This window comes from Doryrhamphus excisus, chromosome 20, assembly GCF_030265055.1.
Source record: "Doryrhamphus excisus isolate RoL2022-K1 chromosome 20, RoL_Dexc_1.0, whole genome shotgun sequence".
Taxonomy (NCBI): domain Eukaryota; kingdom Metazoa; phylum Chordata; class Actinopteri; order Syngnathiformes; family Syngnathidae; genus Doryrhamphus; species Doryrhamphus excisus.
The window spans coordinates 11,730,226-11,747,532 of record NC_080485.1 but is presented as its reverse complement, the minus strand read 5'-3'; the positions used below and the strand labels follow the sequence as shown (position 1 = coordinate 11,747,532).

General features: G+C 39.2%; 2 protein-coding genes across 17 annotated transcripts in view; both read right to left on the bottom strand.

The window, feature by feature from the left end:
- The window catches only part of LOC131107805 (girdin-like), a 53,813-nt gene extending 46,265 nt beyond the window's left edge, over window positions 1-7,548 (bottom strand). For 2 of the 7 annotated variants that reach the window (XM_058058140.1, XM_058058143.1), the window contains exons 1-3: window positions 6,471-7,544; window positions 5,195-5,962; window positions 5,002-5,102 (exon numbers count right to left, since the gene is read on the bottom strand). In XM_058058140.1, the coding sequence (XP_057914123.1) occupies window positions 5,002-5,102; window positions 5,195-5,257 (164 nt within the window). In that variant the 5' untranslated portion in view covers window positions 5,258-5,962; window positions 6,471-7,544. Of the gene's footprint in view, window positions 1-5,001; window positions 5,103-5,194; window positions 5,963-6,470 lie in introns of all 7 variants that reach the window. The other 5 variants (XM_058058138.1, XM_058058141.1, XM_058058137.1 and 2 more) reach the window with 5 other exon arrangements.
- A 541-nt stretch (window positions 7,549-8,089) lies between these two features.
- camk2g2 (calcium/calmodulin-dependent protein kinase (CaM kinase) II gamma 2) overlaps window positions 8,090-17,307 on the bottom strand; it is a 36,985-nt gene continuing 27,767 nt past the window's right edge. For 5 of the 10 annotated variants that reach the window (XM_058059098.1, XM_058059090.1, XM_058059095.1 and 2 more), the window contains 5 exons: window positions 16,583-16,628; window positions 11,744-11,819; window positions 11,574-11,668; window positions 11,215-11,458; window positions 8,090-10,188 (listed from right to left, as the gene is read on the bottom strand). In XM_058059098.1, coding sequence (XP_057915081.1) covers window positions 11,226-11,458; window positions 11,574-11,668; window positions 11,744-11,819; window positions 16,583-16,628 — 450 coding nt within the window. In that variant the 3' untranslated portion in view covers window positions 8,090-10,188; window positions 11,215-11,225. Of the gene's footprint in view, window positions 10,189-11,214; window positions 11,459-11,573; window positions 11,669-11,743; window positions 11,820-16,573; window positions 16,629-17,307 lie in introns of all 10 variants that reach the window. The other 5 variants (XM_058059091.1, XM_058059089.1, XM_058059094.1 and 2 more) reach the window with 1 other exon arrangement.

The window sequence follows — 17,307 nt, the reverse complement described above, 5'->3', positions numbered from 1 at the left end:
ATACCCCCCAAAAAATAAAATAATATCCTGCAGAATACAAGCGGCAAATTGAAGTACTAGTTATGTTATATTGTTTATGCTATAGCTGTCTGAATAATATGTTACCTTAACATACCAACTACTCACATTGCGTTAACAGGCGCCTATGTAGCCTGTTGTAGTTTCAAAAACATGCTAGGTTAATTGGCGACTCCAAATTGTGAGTGTGAATGGTTGTTTGTCTATATGTGCCCTGTGATTGGCTGGCCACCAGTCCAGGGTGTACCCCGCCTCTCGCCCGAAGACAGCTGGGATAGGCTCCAGCATCCCCGCGACCCTCGTGAGGATAAGCGGTAGAAAAAAATGAATGAATCTTCATACTACATGTTCTTCTTAATATTTGGACTTTGTTCTCATAATATTTCTTTAATATTTAACATTCCCAAAGCTAGGGATAAGTGGTAGAAAATGAATGAATGAGTTCTATTGTAATTCCTATAACTTGCCTTTCAACATGAAATGTCTGTTCTTGGTCTCTAATTTATTGACATTTCCTCCCCCAAAAAAGCGACTTATATAAGGTTTTTTTTCTTTATTGTGTATTTTTGGCTGGTACGACTACTTTGGAGCAACCAAGGCTAACGACAAAAGAAAAACTGTTATCGAATGTTTGCGCACAGCCAGTCCAAAGCATCCCACGACTCCAATATGGCCTTGAAGGCGAAGAAAGCTAAAGTAAACAAGCAGATGAGCATGCTAAGTTAATTCACATTCATTACCACATGCTTCATTCGTACAACATTCCAGTTCTACACAACTTCCTGTGTAGATTTGGCAACTCTTTTAAAAGGGAAGCAACAATGGAATGCATTTCCTGTTTGCGAGATTAGCCATGAGAAGCAATAAATATCTGCAGTTCGTATCACCTTTTGGAGCTAAAATTGTATATTCAGATTGTAAACAACTACACTGGTGAATATAGAGCAGGGGTCTCAAACACGCGGCCCGTGGGCCAAATGTGGCCCGCAGGACAGTAGTTTGCGGCCCCCGCCTTGATATGAAAGTTTAATGTTAGTGCGGCCCGCGCAAGTTTGACATGGATGCTTTATGGTATCATGTACACAGAAAAAAATTATTACGTTTGATTAATGTTCATGTTAAGTTATCCTCCCTATTCGTGTGGAAGTGGTAGGTTTTTGTTTTTAAGTTTTAAGGCTACTGTTTAGGTCGCTAGCTCTCTAGTTTGCGAGTTAGCATGTGTCTCAAGACCCTGCAGTTGCACAATATGTTGTAAATAAAAAAAGAGTATAAATGTGAGTATAGTCGTGTTTTGTCATGTCTACAGGGCTCTAATAATGCTTTGTTCATTTTAATCTGAAAAAAATAATTTGTCTACCCACCAACTATATGTGGTTTCTTAAGTTTTTATTATTTGCCGTTTTATTATTATTATTATTATTATTATTATTATTATATTTATTTATTTATTACTGATTGATTGATTTTCTTTATTCTTGATTTGTTTATTTATTTTTCATCTTATTTTGTGTAGAAAAATAAAAAGTAAGATATTTCAACAGTGGAATGTTTTATCAGAGAAAGTCTTTTTATTTTTTTTGTTTTTAATAAATCCGTTTGTTTTTTTTTTTTGGAAAACCTGATGCGGCCCAGTCTCACCCAGACCCGCGCTCCAGTGGCCCCCAAATAAATTGAGTTTGAGACCCCTGATATAGAGCATCCAGGCCAAGTCCACTGGTTGACCCACCCGGCCAAATGAACCAGAGAGCTGAGAGATGACAACCCCACGTGAGTCTTGTCACTCTGACAGCATTTTTAATTGGCTGCCTCTCGCCGAGATGGCAAACTAATTGGTTTGACAGCATTGAGGAGGTCATCTAATTGGCTGGGTAATGACGGTCATGAGAGGACAGAGGGGGGGTGGGACACGTTGCCATCTGGGTGTCGGCAAACCGTTAGATAATCCCGACGTCGCCCTCCGGGGGGGACGACTACTGACCGCCTGGCACCTCCCTTGCTAAGTGCGACACACTCACATTGCGCTAGGAAAAAAAAGTGCAGCGTAAATATGAGAAACTAGCAGCAACATTCGACTAGGCTACACCAGACATCTGTTCTTTGTGTAAACGGACGCTAATAGCTTCAGGCAAGCGTAGCGTTTCCTATCCAGATCGATTGTGGTGAGTGGAAGACATATTTACACATTTTTAGGACAAGTAATCTGCTGGAAAATAGCGCCCGTTTGCAGATAACCAGACATATCATTCACAACAGTGGGCCTTACGTGTGTGGGAAGAAGGTCGGGGCAACACAACCACAGACAGCTGCCCGACTCCAAAAACAAATGCACCGCCCCCCCCACACACACACTCACACACACATACATACAAAGCACATACAAACAGCCAGTCAGTCAGTCAGTAAGTCCCGTGCTGACACAGAAACCCTGAACAAAAGGCCGCACAGCTGGCCGTGACTGGCGAGCTCTGACTTCCTGTCAGGCCACTCACAGCTGCCAAGCTAGCAACATTCATGCCCACCACAAACTTCAAAATCCAATCTCCGGCCTCCAAGACCCTCACATCATAATGTGCTTGGATCCTTCAAAACCAACCAAGATGGCTGCCGGTAAGTTCTTTTCAAAACTTGGGAATAAAGGTTCCTAAAAACAGCAGAGTAGTCCAATCATATTTAGGATTGCTAACTAGGGTTGTTGTAGGACCTCCTTAGAAACAGCAGATTGGTGGAGAGGATCTTTGACTAGTGTTTTTGCAGTAGGTCCTTATAAACAGCAGAGTGACTCCTTCCATATAGTGGATCTTTGACTAGAGTTTTTGCAGTAGGTTTTTCAAACCACTACAGTAGAGGATCTTTGACTAGCGGTTCTGCAGTAGGTCCTTAAAACCAACAGAGTGCTTTCATCATATAGTGGATCTTTGACTAGTGTTTTTGCAGTAGGTTTTCAAAACCACCGATGTAGAGGATCTTTGACTAGCGGTTCTGCAGTAGGTCATTAAAAACAGTAGAGTGCTTTTATCATAGAGGGGACCTTTGACTAGTGTTTTTGCAGTAGGTCCTTCCATATAGTGGATCTTTGACTGTTTTTGCAGTAGGTTTTCAAAACCACTTATGTAGAGGATCTTTGACTTGCAGTTTTGCAGTAGGTCCTTAAAAACATCAGAGCGATTCCTTCCATATAGTGGATCTTTGACTGGTGTTTTTGCAGTAGGTTTTCAAAACCACAGATGTGAGGATCTTGGACAAGCTGTTCTGCAGTTGGTCCTTAAAAACTCCAGAGTGCTCCTGTTATCTTATATAGGAGGAACTTTGATGAGTGTTTTTGCCATAGTTCTTTAAACACAACCCAAAAACTCCTGTCATATAGAGGATCTTTGACTTGCGTTTTTGGAGCAGATACTTAAAACCAAGCACGCTCCTGTTAAATTGAGGATCTGTGATCAATTTTTGCAGTAGGTGCTTAAAAACAGCAGAGCGCTTTTATCATATAGTGGATCTTTGACTGGCATTTTTGCAGTAGGTCCTTAAAAACAGCAGAGCGGCTCTTTCCATATTGTGGATCTTTGACTAGCAGTTCAGCAGTCGGTCCTTAAAAACTGCAGAGCGCTCCTGTCATCTCATATAGAGGAACTTTGATGACTGTTTTTCCCATTGTTCCTTAAAAACAACCAAAAACTTCTGTCATATAGAGGATCTTTGACTTGAGTTTTTGGAGCAGATACTTAAAACCAAGCAAGCTCCTGTTAAATTGAGGATCTGTGATGAATTTTCTCAGTAGGTGCTTAAAAGCCCCAGCGGAATGAAGGACCAATCCATTTTCTATATTGCTTATCCTGGTAGGGGTGGCTAAAGTGCAAAAGGTGGACTACACCATTGACTGGTTGGGTTGTCAATGGTAGGGTGATGGTGAATGGAAAAGTCAGCTACTATGAACCACAACACAACAATGGAAATAAATATGAAGTATTCTCTTGTAAAAAAAAAAAAAAAAAAAAAGAATTAAGCATCATGTCTCCCACAGCCCAAACACCCAAGTTAGCATTAATCGACTTAAAACCCAATGCCCGGCGGGGAGGAGGGATCTGCGTTGCTGCTAAATCTGTAACCAGATTTTGCGGTTTAATCTACAGCCCAGCGGGGAAACGTGAGCGGAGTCACCTCCAGCAGGGGAGGTGTCCTCCAGTTGGCGGCGGATGACTGTCAAAGGTGGCTGTAGTAGCCGTCAAGAGGAACATGGAAACACTCTATACCATTTGAACCCAATGTCGGCGTGACCCAGCAGCAAAGGGGATTCTGCGATGACATCGGTGGCCTAAATACAAGGTCCCTTTGTATGCAGCCTATATTCACTTTGGTTAATGTGCTCCTGGAGGGGATGAAAAGTGGGGGAGTAAGAGTAGACCCACTGGACAGTGTTAGTGATTCGGTAGTTAGCCGAGGTCTGGGTGTCATTTTAAGACGTGTAGCAAAGCCTACTGCTTTTTTTGTGTGTGTGCAATGCTAGGCTATCATGTCCATGTGGGAGGTTATTTTAAAAGTGGAGCTAACAAATGAGGAAAGATGCAGTTTTCTTATGTTTTGTGTTCATAAACATGGTAATGGTGGTATTATTTCATCAGATTATAATTGAATGCATCCCATAATCAGTTCACAGTTCCACATGTCCAAAAGGAGTAGGAAGAAGCAAAGCTTATTAAATCCTACCCCTCCATCTGGTACTTTTACAATCAGTAACTGTTATATTTGTTCACTTCCTGCTTTCCATAATAGTTTTTTTTGTTTTTTTAATAATGTACCTCATACCGAAGTACGCGGTGATATGACCATACAATGACATTATGTGTATATATTTGTTCACTTCCTGCTTTCCTAATATAGTGCTAAGTTTTTAATCTTTAATTTTTTTTATTTTATTTTGTCACGTACAAAACAGGCACCAGAGACACATATTTGGAATAACCGAGCACCAAATGCACATGTACTTACATCTCCAGCATGACCTCATTGAGGTAGACTCCATCCACTAATTCCACATATTCCGATAGTTTGTTGCCATCTTTCACTTTGGACTGCCCGGTAGTCTTCACCTACAAAAAGAAAAAGCAACAACTGCAGTAAACAATGAGTAGTACATGATGAGAATATTTAAACACTACATGTGTGGACTGAATGGACTTACCCAGCAGACCAGAGGCGACAGCATGAAGTGATCCAGCAGAGGACTAAAAACCTCACTTTCCATATTTTTCCAGCAGGATTATTTCAGCAGATATGGAAAAAAGAAGGGGTGGCGGTTGGTGTAATTATAGCACACTGTTTGTTTAGGCTCCACTCATGTGGTTGATTGCATTAAAAAGAGGCGCATTTTGGCGCAAGGCTGTTTTTTTTTTTTTTTTTTTTTTTTTGAGGGAGCTTGTCAAGGAGGTAGGGGGAGGGAAAAGAAAGGTTAATCCACGAATGTCTCGACACGACACAGCTGTTTGGACCCACTGAGCTCACCCACAGCATCGAACGCTGAATCACATTTTTTTTTCTTCTTAATCTTCCGATGCAAAACCTTAAATCACTCACAACGTAATACCTGAACCAGATTTACTCTCCCGGTGCAATTTAAACCACAACAACAACAAAAAAAATCATCCACTTGCAGCAACTTCCAGGGAGGAGAATAATAAATCCTGGGTGGTTAAATGAAACCCCAAATGCCCCCCAAAAAATAATCCAACGTTTTCAATTCCAGCCTGCAAGATTCGTTTAAGTTATAAGTCCTCTTATGTCAAAGCAAAGCAATGCAATGCAAGGACGCTGCAGCTCTCCGTGTGACTTCATTCATTTGCAGCTCACTAGTGAGGAGGAGCACCAGCTGCTGCTGAGGAGGAGGAGGCGGCAAAGCACCGCCTACATCCTTCTTTCATCCCTCCCTCTCTGGCTGGCTGGCTGGTGCAACCTCCACCGGAAGAAGAAAACATGGCATTGATCATTCAGGGCACATTATAACACAATATAAAATAATATAAATGTTCTGTAACGAAATATACTGGATATAACTTCATATATTATGACAAGACGAATTAAACTAGTGTATTGCAGCTTCACGAAAGGAACAAAGCTGACATCTAGCGGCCAGTAGCGGTAATTGCAACATTAAAGTACATCACAGTACAGTACAGAATTTCACTACAAATCGAACATATAATATACTTTAATAAAGCTAATATAACCTATAAAAATTAAATTGGTGTAAATTTAAACAATGTAAATGAGATACATGTGTTAAATGTCGCCTTACATATTGTACTGTTTCTTTAAGATGAGTGAACGGTTAGCAAGCATGCTAGCTTACGCATAAATTCAAAACAACGTTAACAGTTAGTTATAGTTTTTGTATGATATGTATTCTTAAACATATCATTTTGATATATGATAAATAATAAACAAAAAATCCACAAATGTACCCCCAACTTCAGACTCTTGCGTCGCTGTGATCCCTTCGTTGCAATGACCTTCTCGGACGGTAGATGGCACTAGTGCTAAGGAGATGTAGCAACGCAAAAAAAGTAAACGGTATGGTTAGAATCCGTACCATAACAAAGCAATAATAAAGTAAATATAGAAATACGATACTGTAAATATTCTGAAAGAAAATCAGTGGATGACGAATAGGTGCTCATTTGTAATCTCTTGGTTGAAAACAAGTTAGCAAGGTTAACATGTCTTCTCAACATGCCGCCATCTTTATCAGTCAGGAACTGTTTACTAGTTAAACTAGTTTACTATCAATAGTATTGTACCTTGAAGAGATATTTTGTTGTAAAATCATTACATTATGTGTCTCAAAGTCGGGAGAATGTGAGCAAAAAAGGAAAGTCCAAAAACCATGAGTCACCCCTCCTCTTCCTCCTCACATCCAAAAGATCCTAGTGTAAATGTTTGTGGTGACTTGTAAATTCCAGTGCTGGAAAAAACCAACAGAGGCTGCATTCATAGCACAGACTTCAGTATAGAGCTAAACTGAACAGCATACTGCTGTTCTGTACAAGCTGCACACTGACTACACTCATCTATATGTACAGTACATCTCTATGTTAATGTCCCTTGACTGGATATACTGTATGAAAATGTCCAAATGTACTCACTTTGGTCGGATGCTGTGAGTACTCCGGTTTGGAGACATTTGTCCACCAACAGGGATAGTGTTTAGTCAACATGAAAACCTTGAGGGCTTCACAACGTCAACACAAAGTTCATTTTGCTTCCCTTAATGGAAACATGTGATATACGTATCAGTGAATACATTCCTTTCTAAATAATACTGACCTGAGTAATATAAGATGATGAAATGTCCCTTATATTTAAACCTTAAGGGCCCTTAAAAAGATATGCTTTCTACACTTGGGCCCCAAAACTGTCCCTCTAATGAGTTTTACAAAATGTCACTTTCAGTCAAGTCATGTCAGAGTGCTGAATTTTTGTATTATTATTATTATTATGGTCGTATTATTTTATTAACATGAATAAGTAAAAAATATACAAGTATATTAATTGAGGATGTCCAATAATTATCAGCCTAATATCAGCATAAAAATGCAATATTGGTTTATATTGGGATCTGATTTTTTTCCCGATCATGAAGACCGATATTAATAAATGCTGCATACAACACATATATGTTCATATGTTCATACAGGAGATATGTCATGTTACACATATTGGCTGAAATCAGTAACGGGAATTGAGAGTTGGTCAATATCGGCATATTGCCCCCCCCCCCCCCCCCCCCCAAAAAAGCCAATATCGGACATCACTACTACTGCAATATGTTTCCATTTTTCTTTACAAAAAATTAATAGAGTTTTTTTAAAGAATTTTGAAAAATTTTAAACGTTTTATTACATTTAAAAAAATGAAAACACAAGTAATTATATATATCAAACATTTTTTTAATATTTTGGTTTACAAAAAATAAATCTAATTGAAAAAATTAATTTTTCATTCCATTTTAATAAAAAAATTTAATCAAATCTATGTGATTCTTCCTTTAAATACAAAAAAAAAAACACAAAAAAAACCCAACTTTCAAATGGTACTTTTTCTTTTTTATTAAATACACTTCAATATTCCAGTAATAACCAAGCTATTAAGAACAACCATCCAAACACACAATGTACAACTTTCATGATTAATTCTACGCTCATGCAAAAAAATCCAGCATCCAATGAGGGGGAGGGGGGCGAGGGGGGAGGGGTGGACGCATGAATCCCCTGCCTCTGTATGTTTTTTTTTTTTAAATAGTTAGGCAAAAGGTTACAATGCAGTTTCACAAACAAGCTAAGGCTTTTCTACTCATTTGAATGTGATCTCCATGATGCAAACTTTTGTCCATCAGTTAAAAATGACTAAAATAAATGACACATGCACATTTCATCCATCTGTAAAACGGCATATATATATATATATTATATTATATAATATATTTATATATTATATAATATATTTGGGTATGTTTGCAGTGGCCTTTAACATGAAGCCCCTGTTTCTTCTGCAGTAAATAGTCATTATGATGCAAAAGCTGCAATAAACCAAGAAAAAAACCTACACAGTGAGTGATTTGTGTAAAGTTTTAGGTAGTTCTTTCAATCAGACCCCTCCCCCCCATTCCCTATTTGGTCACATGATATCTATGTACAACAATAAGACTGAAAAGAAGTGGAAAGATACCCTGTCTGTCTGTTCTAAGGTTCTAAGCAAAGCCGCAGTGACCAAAAAACGGACAAAAACAAGTCAGTGTGAGTGACAACAATGCAGTGCACATGGTTGGCCACCAGAGGGTGCACAAGAAAGGCTCTGCTCCAAAGATGATTTGACCCCATTTAAAAAAAAATTGTGATATCTACGATTTTTTTTATATATAAAAAAAAGAATTAAAAAGAAAGAAAAGAGATCTTAAGAGTCGGTGCCATTCATGTGATTGTGATACAAAAACCGAGAGTTTGAGTACTGATATTAGGAAAAAGTGTTGACTGTGCAGATATGTTTCCTCTTTTAAAGGGAAGATATTTGATTGCATGCTTGTGATGTGAGTGTGTGTGTGTGTGCTAGCAAAGGGTCGCAGCAACAGCAGCATTTAAACCCTTTTTTTTCCAGTTGTGACTTCAACATCTGCTAATAAAACACCCAAACACTAGCAACCACAACATTTACAATAACAAAAGGGGGGGTTGAGTTGATTGCCTTCTGCAGCGTTCTTGCCATCAATCATGCCTTTTTTAGCCGTTCATTTTTTTTTTTTTTGTACAAATTTAAAAACATGCTTCTTGAAGCGTCACACAGTTCAAAGTACGGCAAGCCGGGATGGACAATAAACACAAGAGACGAGCGTAACGGGAGGGGGAGAAGAAGAGGAAGGGGTGACATCATTATCATCAATACTAAGACAGGAAGTGACGGGAAGTGGGCGCGGGCTCGGAGGTGGGCGTGGTCAGACGCTCCTTCAAAGGTGCAACAGCTTGGAGTCAAAAACAGTACAGGCCAGTAGACGCGTAAACAAGTCATGCTTACACACACACACATACACACACATACACACAATAAACAGGAAGGAAGGGGCGTGTCCGCTTGGATGCACACACACATCCATCTGGCATATAAATATATATGTATACATTAAATAAACCCCCTTTTCCAACACAAGGTATGTTAAAAAGCACTAATAATAGTAAAAAAGGAGGAAATGAAACTAAAAAAAAGGTCCCTTTTCGTAACACTATAAAGTCCAAAGAATTGAGCTTCTACTCTGCTCCCTTAACACAAAATAAACGGTGTGTGTGTGTCTGTACATTAAGCATGTGAACACTTTGCCAGCCAACAGACAGGGGGCGCCATTGAACCTGTGTAGCCAGCACTAACATGCACCATCCAACACGGAGGACCGGCGTCTCCAACGCTGCTGCTGTAGTTGTCGGTCGCTTTTTCAGTCAGGCTAATTATTGTTTTTATTTTGTATCTTTTTATCGATATTTGTGTGTGTGCGTGTTTTTTTAAATAACACTCTCTACGTTGTAATGTGTTTGTGCCCCCAACTTTGTGACGTTACCGTCGTTTCGCAGGCCAACATCCTTCTAGGCACCATGAGGAGAGTCAAGGCTCCAAACAGCTCTCACAGTTGAAACAAAGCTGGAAGAAAATAAGGCATATTATATTTATATTACAAAAAAGGCTTACATTAAGGACTATATACTGTTTGCTACATATTTGTCTTAGTGGAGGGTACCAAAATAACTCATCCATAACACTTTTTGGTAATGGAAGTCACTGGATAGCAATTAAAAGGAGTATAGGCATATTACTTTGTCAATAAATGAATACATTTACTTACATTCATTTTTTAAATATTCATTTAGAATATTCCTTTAATTTTATAATTTAATATATTCATTTAAAAATAAATGTAAATATGTATATATAATGTATATATAAATAAACAGCATACATTCGTAGCCGTTTTACAATAATTTAACTGCTAAATATGATTGTATATTAATGATTATTAATCATTAATCATCTTTTTATTTTATTAAGTAAATATTTTTCCCCAATAATTGTGTTATTCAGTTTTCTTTTTAGATTAAAATCTTTTTTTAAATAAAAATATATATTTTGAATCAATTTCTTGGTCTACTACTACTATTTTTTTTCTATTTTTTTCCTTTTAAAATTTATTATTATTATTTCAATAAAATTGAAACAAAAAAATTAAAAACAAGATAAATAAATGTATAAAATATTTTGTAAACAATTTGTATTTTACAAAAAAATTTAAAAAGCCACAACATAAATCACCCATATATACTGTATATATATATATATTTGAATATTTCTTCAATTACTTTTATTAAATCAAATTATAATACCCAAATTAATTTGAAATACATTTCAAATTAATTTCCTTTTTATATTATATAATTATATAATTTTTTATATTATTAATTTAATATATATTCTATATTTTTCTATATAAATGTATATATTATTACATTTAAAAAATGTAACATGAAACAATTCTTTTTTTTTTTTTTGCATTTTTAAATCCTGGCCAATTTCATGCCTGCTATCTTCTTTAAAATGTTGCACCCCCAGCAACCACCAATCCATCATCCACCAATAATACTGGCAAGACACCAGTGAGTCACATGACCTCACCCATGTGGCCTTCACTGGAGGGGTGCGGAGGGGGCTCCCGAGCGGTGGAAGTGCACGTTGAGCCACTTGGCGTCGCGGCGATGCCACACGCGCGTCTCCTCCGACTGGCAGGAGCGCGGCCGGCCCTGGCTGTCCATGTACTGCGTCAGGCGGATGTAGGCGATGCAGGCCGCGTCCTCGCCAATCAGGTGCACGTGAGGGTTGAGGATGGTGGTGTGCACGGGCTTGCTGTTTTTACTCAACACTGGGGACACCAACAATATGAACAAAAGGTTGTAGTACTCTCAGGTACTGGTGTATTGGATTACAGCGTGCAGGTGTACCTAATGTTATGTCTGGTGGGTATTAAAGGTACGTACGGTTGTCAAAGTAGAACTTGTGGAAATCCATGCCCTCCACCAGGTTGCCAAGAGCTTCTGGCTCGAATGAGGTCAGGCCGGGGTCACAGATTCTCCTGCCGACCGAGAAACACATCAATCTTTCTTTTCAGCATAAATTATGTTGCTTTGCAGCAAAAACAAAGACTCACGTGTAGGCCTCAAAGTCGCCGTTGTTGATGGCTTCAATCAGCTGCTCGGTCATCTTGATTATTTCCTGTTTGCGAGCTGAAAGTGCACAAACATCAAGGAGGACAGGTTAAAAACCGACTGAGGCTAAAACACTGGAACCAATGTTGACGTTATAATAGAAACGTTTGGAATGTCGCTAATCAGGAACCAGGAATGAGAAGCAAAAACAGCAAACATAAACAAACTCCATATGTTCACTCGGCACCGTTATAACTAGGGATGTCCGATATAGGCTTTTTTGACCAAAAACGATATGCCAATATTGACCAACTCTCAATTTCTGATAATGATATGTGTCACATGACATATCTCCAGTGGTGGAATGAACACACATGTGTTGTATACAGCATTTTCATGAGGTGGCACGGCGATCGAGTGGTTAGCGCGCAGACCTCACAGCTAGGAGACCAGGGTTCAATTCCACCCTCGGCCATCTCTGTGTGGAGTTTGCATGTTCTCCCCGTGCATGTGTGGGTTTTCTCCGGGTACTCCGGTTTCCTCCCACATTCCAAAAACATGCTAGGTTAATTGGCAACTCCAAATTGTCCATAGGTATGAATGTGAGTGTGAATGGTTGTTTGTCTATATGTGCCCTGTGATTGGCTGGCCACCAGTCCAGGGTGTACCCCGCCCGAAGACAGATGGGAAAAGCGGTAGAAAATGAATGAATGAATGGGTTTTCATGATGGGGGTTGATACCAATATTGCATTTTAATGCTGATATCAGGCTGATAATTACCGGTACCGATAATTATCGGACATCCCTAGATAGAACTTGGATAATGTCAATTTCTGGGCCAAAGATTAAATGTTTTTTTGTACTTGAGAGTGGGATTTCACAACACACACACACACGACCCCAGTGCCAAAGGTGCAATCTGGATCAGATCAGGATGAAATACTTAAAAAAAAAAAAAGGACATGGCACATTTAGTTCAAATTTGACTTTAAATAATTATTAAAAATCTAATTAATTATATAAACAATTTTGATAATTATCCTACAAAATACTGAAGACTACTGGGTTTACTACTGAATTTTTAAAAAAAATTAAAATTAATTAATAGTGAAAAATGAGTGGTAATATGAGTGTAAAGGTGACCATAGGAGTGTTATTTCATGTCTAAAGGGCTCTAATAATGTTAAAACCACATGTATAAGGTTTATACTCTAACTATGAAAATATTCAGTTCATAAATAAGAAATCCTCCTTTACGGAAATTCACTGATCACGGTCTGTACTTGAGTGTAATCCAGAGAGCGGCCCAGTAGGGCCTCGGTGCCAGGAGGTGGCAGCAGAGGAGAGTAAAGCCATGAGATCACACTTGAGTCATTGAAAGAAGAGTAGTGCTGATGTTTATCTTAAAGGGCACACAGAGGTGGACTGACTTACACTTGAGTGTTTGTGTTGGATCTTCCTCAGCAGTGCTGCACTGATTTAACACGGCCACGCCTGCACTAGCAGTGTCCGCCCACATTACAACACACACACACATACACACACACACATAAATTAATGTGACAATGTACCAACACACCCTTGACGCCTCAGAGGCCACATTTACATGATGCAATATTTTTAAGAGCCAATAATTCATCTGATGGAGGATAAGAGGCATAGAAAATAGATGGATGGATAATTCATCTGATGGAGGATAAGAGGCATAGAAAATAGATGGATGGATAATTCATCTGATGACGAAAGAAAAACAAAATCACGAGTGGCGTCTTGACTATTCTGACAATCTATGACACTGTCAATCAAAAGGGACTGCATCTTCATGCATCATGCACTGCAGGGGTCTCAAACACGCGGCCCGCGGGCCAAATGTGGCCCGCAGGACATTATTTTGAGGCCCCCCGCCTTGATATGAAAGTTTAATGTTAGTGCGGCCCGCGCAAGTTTGATATGGATGCTGTATGGTATCATGTACCCAGAAAAAATTATTACGTTTGATTAATGTTCATGTTAAAGGTTAAATAACTGTTAATAGTTATCCTCCCTATCCGTGTGGAAGTGGTAAGTTTTTGGCTATTTAAGTTTAAAGGAAATAACTTGAAGGCTACTGTTTAGGTCGCTAGATCTCTAGTTTGCGAGTTAGCATGTGTCTCAAGACCCTGCAGTTGCGCAATATGTTGTAAATAAAAAGAGTATAAATGTGACTATAGTCGTGTTTTGTCATGTCTACAGGGCTCTAATAATGCTTTGTTCATTTTAATCTGAAAAAAAATAATTTGTCTACCCACCAACTATATGTGGTTTCTTAAGTTTTTATTATTTGCCGTTTTATTATTATTATTATTTATTTATTACTGATTGATTGATTTTCTTTATTCTTGATTTGTTTATTTTCCATCTTATTTTGTGCAGAAAAATAAAAATTCAATAAAAAGATATTTGAGAACAGTAGAATGTTTTATCAGAGCTTTTATTGTAGAAAATCGTAACCAAAGCACTGAAAAAGTTTGTATATTTTTCTGTTTTTAATAAATGCGTTTTTTGGGGGGGGGGGGGGGGGGGGCTGATGCGGCCCAGCCTTGCCCAGACCCCAGCTCCAGTGGCCCCCAGGTAAATTGAGTTTGACACCCCTGATGTACTGAATCTCAGATTAGATTGTGCTATTGTATCTAAAGTTTTGGTCAAACTGGTGTTGGCCACTAGGGGGCAGAAGAAGCAACATGATCACAAAACCACTCCAACACCCGGCTCATGTGAACTTTGGCTATATTTTGCCAGACGTGCATTTTTAGCAAGGTAACCTCATGTTGTTTACATCCTGACTCAATGATATTATGTTTTGTAGGCTAAGTTCAAGGCCATTGTTACTTTCATTAACCTAATTCACAACATCACCTCACACGCACACACACAAACACAAACACACACACACAAAGACGAGAAAGAAAGCAAGAAGCCAAAACAGCTGACAAGCCACCCTGGGATCAAGAGCGAGGAAAAAGCTACGGAAGGCTTCCACCCGGTAAGCAGATTAGTTCCTTTCAGGAGGTCCTGGGACTAATTACAGGCTTAAGTGTCTGTGTGATGCCACCATGTGTGATTCAGGCACGACAACACGTAGCGCAATGATGTGATGCACACGAGCATCCTCCATTTAGACATGCTTATATCCATAAGGCCCCGTTTCCCAGCCTCGTTCCCATCGACGAGGAAGTTAAGCCGAGGGTACCAAAATAGCTCCCTTGCATTCTAGTATTTTGGCCCTGTTCTGCAGTGGTAAGATACTTTAGGTGATGAAGAATAGTTACAACTCCCTTGTGAAAATTAGAATAACGTGGGAAGAAGACAAGTGGCCAAAAAGGCACAGTGGGTGGCTTAATATACTTCTGATGAAGTTGTAAATTCATAAATTAATGTCAAGATACATTAAAAAACAGAAGTACTGGCTATGTTTAAGGATCTACAGTCGTCCCTCGTTTATCACTGTTAAACGGTTCCAGACTCGATCGCAGTAGCTCAATTCAATATTACTAAATTAAATACTTTTGTAGTTAGAACATAGAAAACCTATATAAGAATGATATTTAATATTATTAGAGCCCTGTAGACATGAACTAACATCCCTATAGTCACCTTTATACTACAAGGATAATAAGACAAAGGCAGTTCCTTGTTGTTGTAGTATCTCAAACATCATGTGGGTGGATCACATGACATAAAAGCCTGTCACTCATCCTCACTATACTGTTTGTCGCTTGAGTGATATACAGGCCAGCCAGTCTGACATTAATCTGCCACACATACTGTAGATGTACACTCTGACACTCCTAACTAGCTTTGTTTACATCACATTGCACAACTCTTATGCACAGGCTACGGGATGTCTGAGGTGACACGAGAGACGGTCGCTGTTTTAAGCCTGGCAAGCTACTGAGCTAACTAGTTAGCCTACAGTTTATTTGTTCTAAATTGAAGAATGGACTTGAAACAGTGTAGGGATGAATTAAAAAACTACCACTTCCACACGGAATGGGAGGATCCATGTAAGGTCTCATCAATGTACCATTACTGACATTTGGTGACCAGAATAACACATAAATATATGACTTGTCATAGGCCATAGCCACATAACAGCATTTTTGTTATTAAATGCAACATTTTTGAAAAACCACAATAATGTTTTTTTTTTCTTTGGGGGTGTTCTTTCATGTCTAGACGGATCTAATAATGCTAAAAGTGTCTTTAGAAGATCAAAAAGAAAAAGGTCTATGTATTGCATAGGTTATTGCATATTCTCTTATTATGTCTACTCTATTGGCAAATAGCAGTATAAAGGTGACGATAGAGGTGTTATTTCATGTCTAGAGGGCTGTAACAATGTTAATAAAAAGGGTATTCAGGTCGTAAACATGTTTTCTGTGCTCTAAGGGACTGATGTTAACTAACTAAGATGTAGCGAGGGACAACTGTACTGTAAAAAAGCCAGTCAAGGATCCTCGACATGGCAGGTGTGTGCTGCTGTTTTTTAGGTCCCATTCTAAAAACACTTTACAGTTTATGACAAGAGTGTACTCGTCTTTTTAGGAGCTACTAAGTTTGGAACTGGACTTGCGGTCCAGTCTCATGTCCATGGGCCACAAGCTGAATAGCCCTCATCTTATGGACTCCAACAGTTTAGCTTTTGTTGTTCCACCACAAATGGGCCAAAATAGACGATAACCACAGAACCAGGAATTTACATTTACAGCATAGGCTACACATTAACATACTGGACTGCTTGGCGTGAGGAGCAAAATGCATGCAGAGAAGGTGAAAGTTGGACGACAAGTACCTTTCCTACCTTTCATCTCCTCCTCTTCTGCGTTGTTGCAGCTCTCCGTGGAGCCCTGGGACACGATGGGGGGGGGGGGGGGGGGGGACCACGCGTGTTGGGGAAAGAGACAAATAAGAGATGAAAGAGGCGCTGGGAGAAAATACATGGCACTAGTTTTGATGGCGTGGCTAGGGGGAGACATTGAAGAATATGACGAACACATGGACAAAAAAGTCCCACCCAGGAGCACAAACCAGCCAAGGCAGCAGCCATCGTCCAAGGAGACGACTTATTGTGTGCTTGCAAATGTGGAAATCGTATCAAATATGTTTTGAGCGCTGCTAAGATTATGGAAGTGGATTCTATTTGTAGTCTTGAGCAATTGTATTTATAATACTGCGGAATACGAGCATAGCATCCCAAATCGTTAAGTTGTTGTGGTTATTATGGTTTCATGTTTATTATAAACAAGCTAACATATGTTATGCTAACTGGTGACAAATTGTCCCTATAGCATCAATGGTTGTTTGTCTATATGTGCCCTGTCATTGGCGGGCCACCACTCCAGGGTGTACCTCACATCTTGCCCACAATCAGCTGGGATAGGCTCCAGCACATCCTTGCAACCCTTGTGAGGATAAGCGGCATAGAAAATGGACGGATGGAAGCTAATAGTGTGCACTGTCAGCATTCCTCTATTGTACTTCTGTGTTGCCTCCTACTGGTTTGCAGTATAACCACGGGATGCTAGC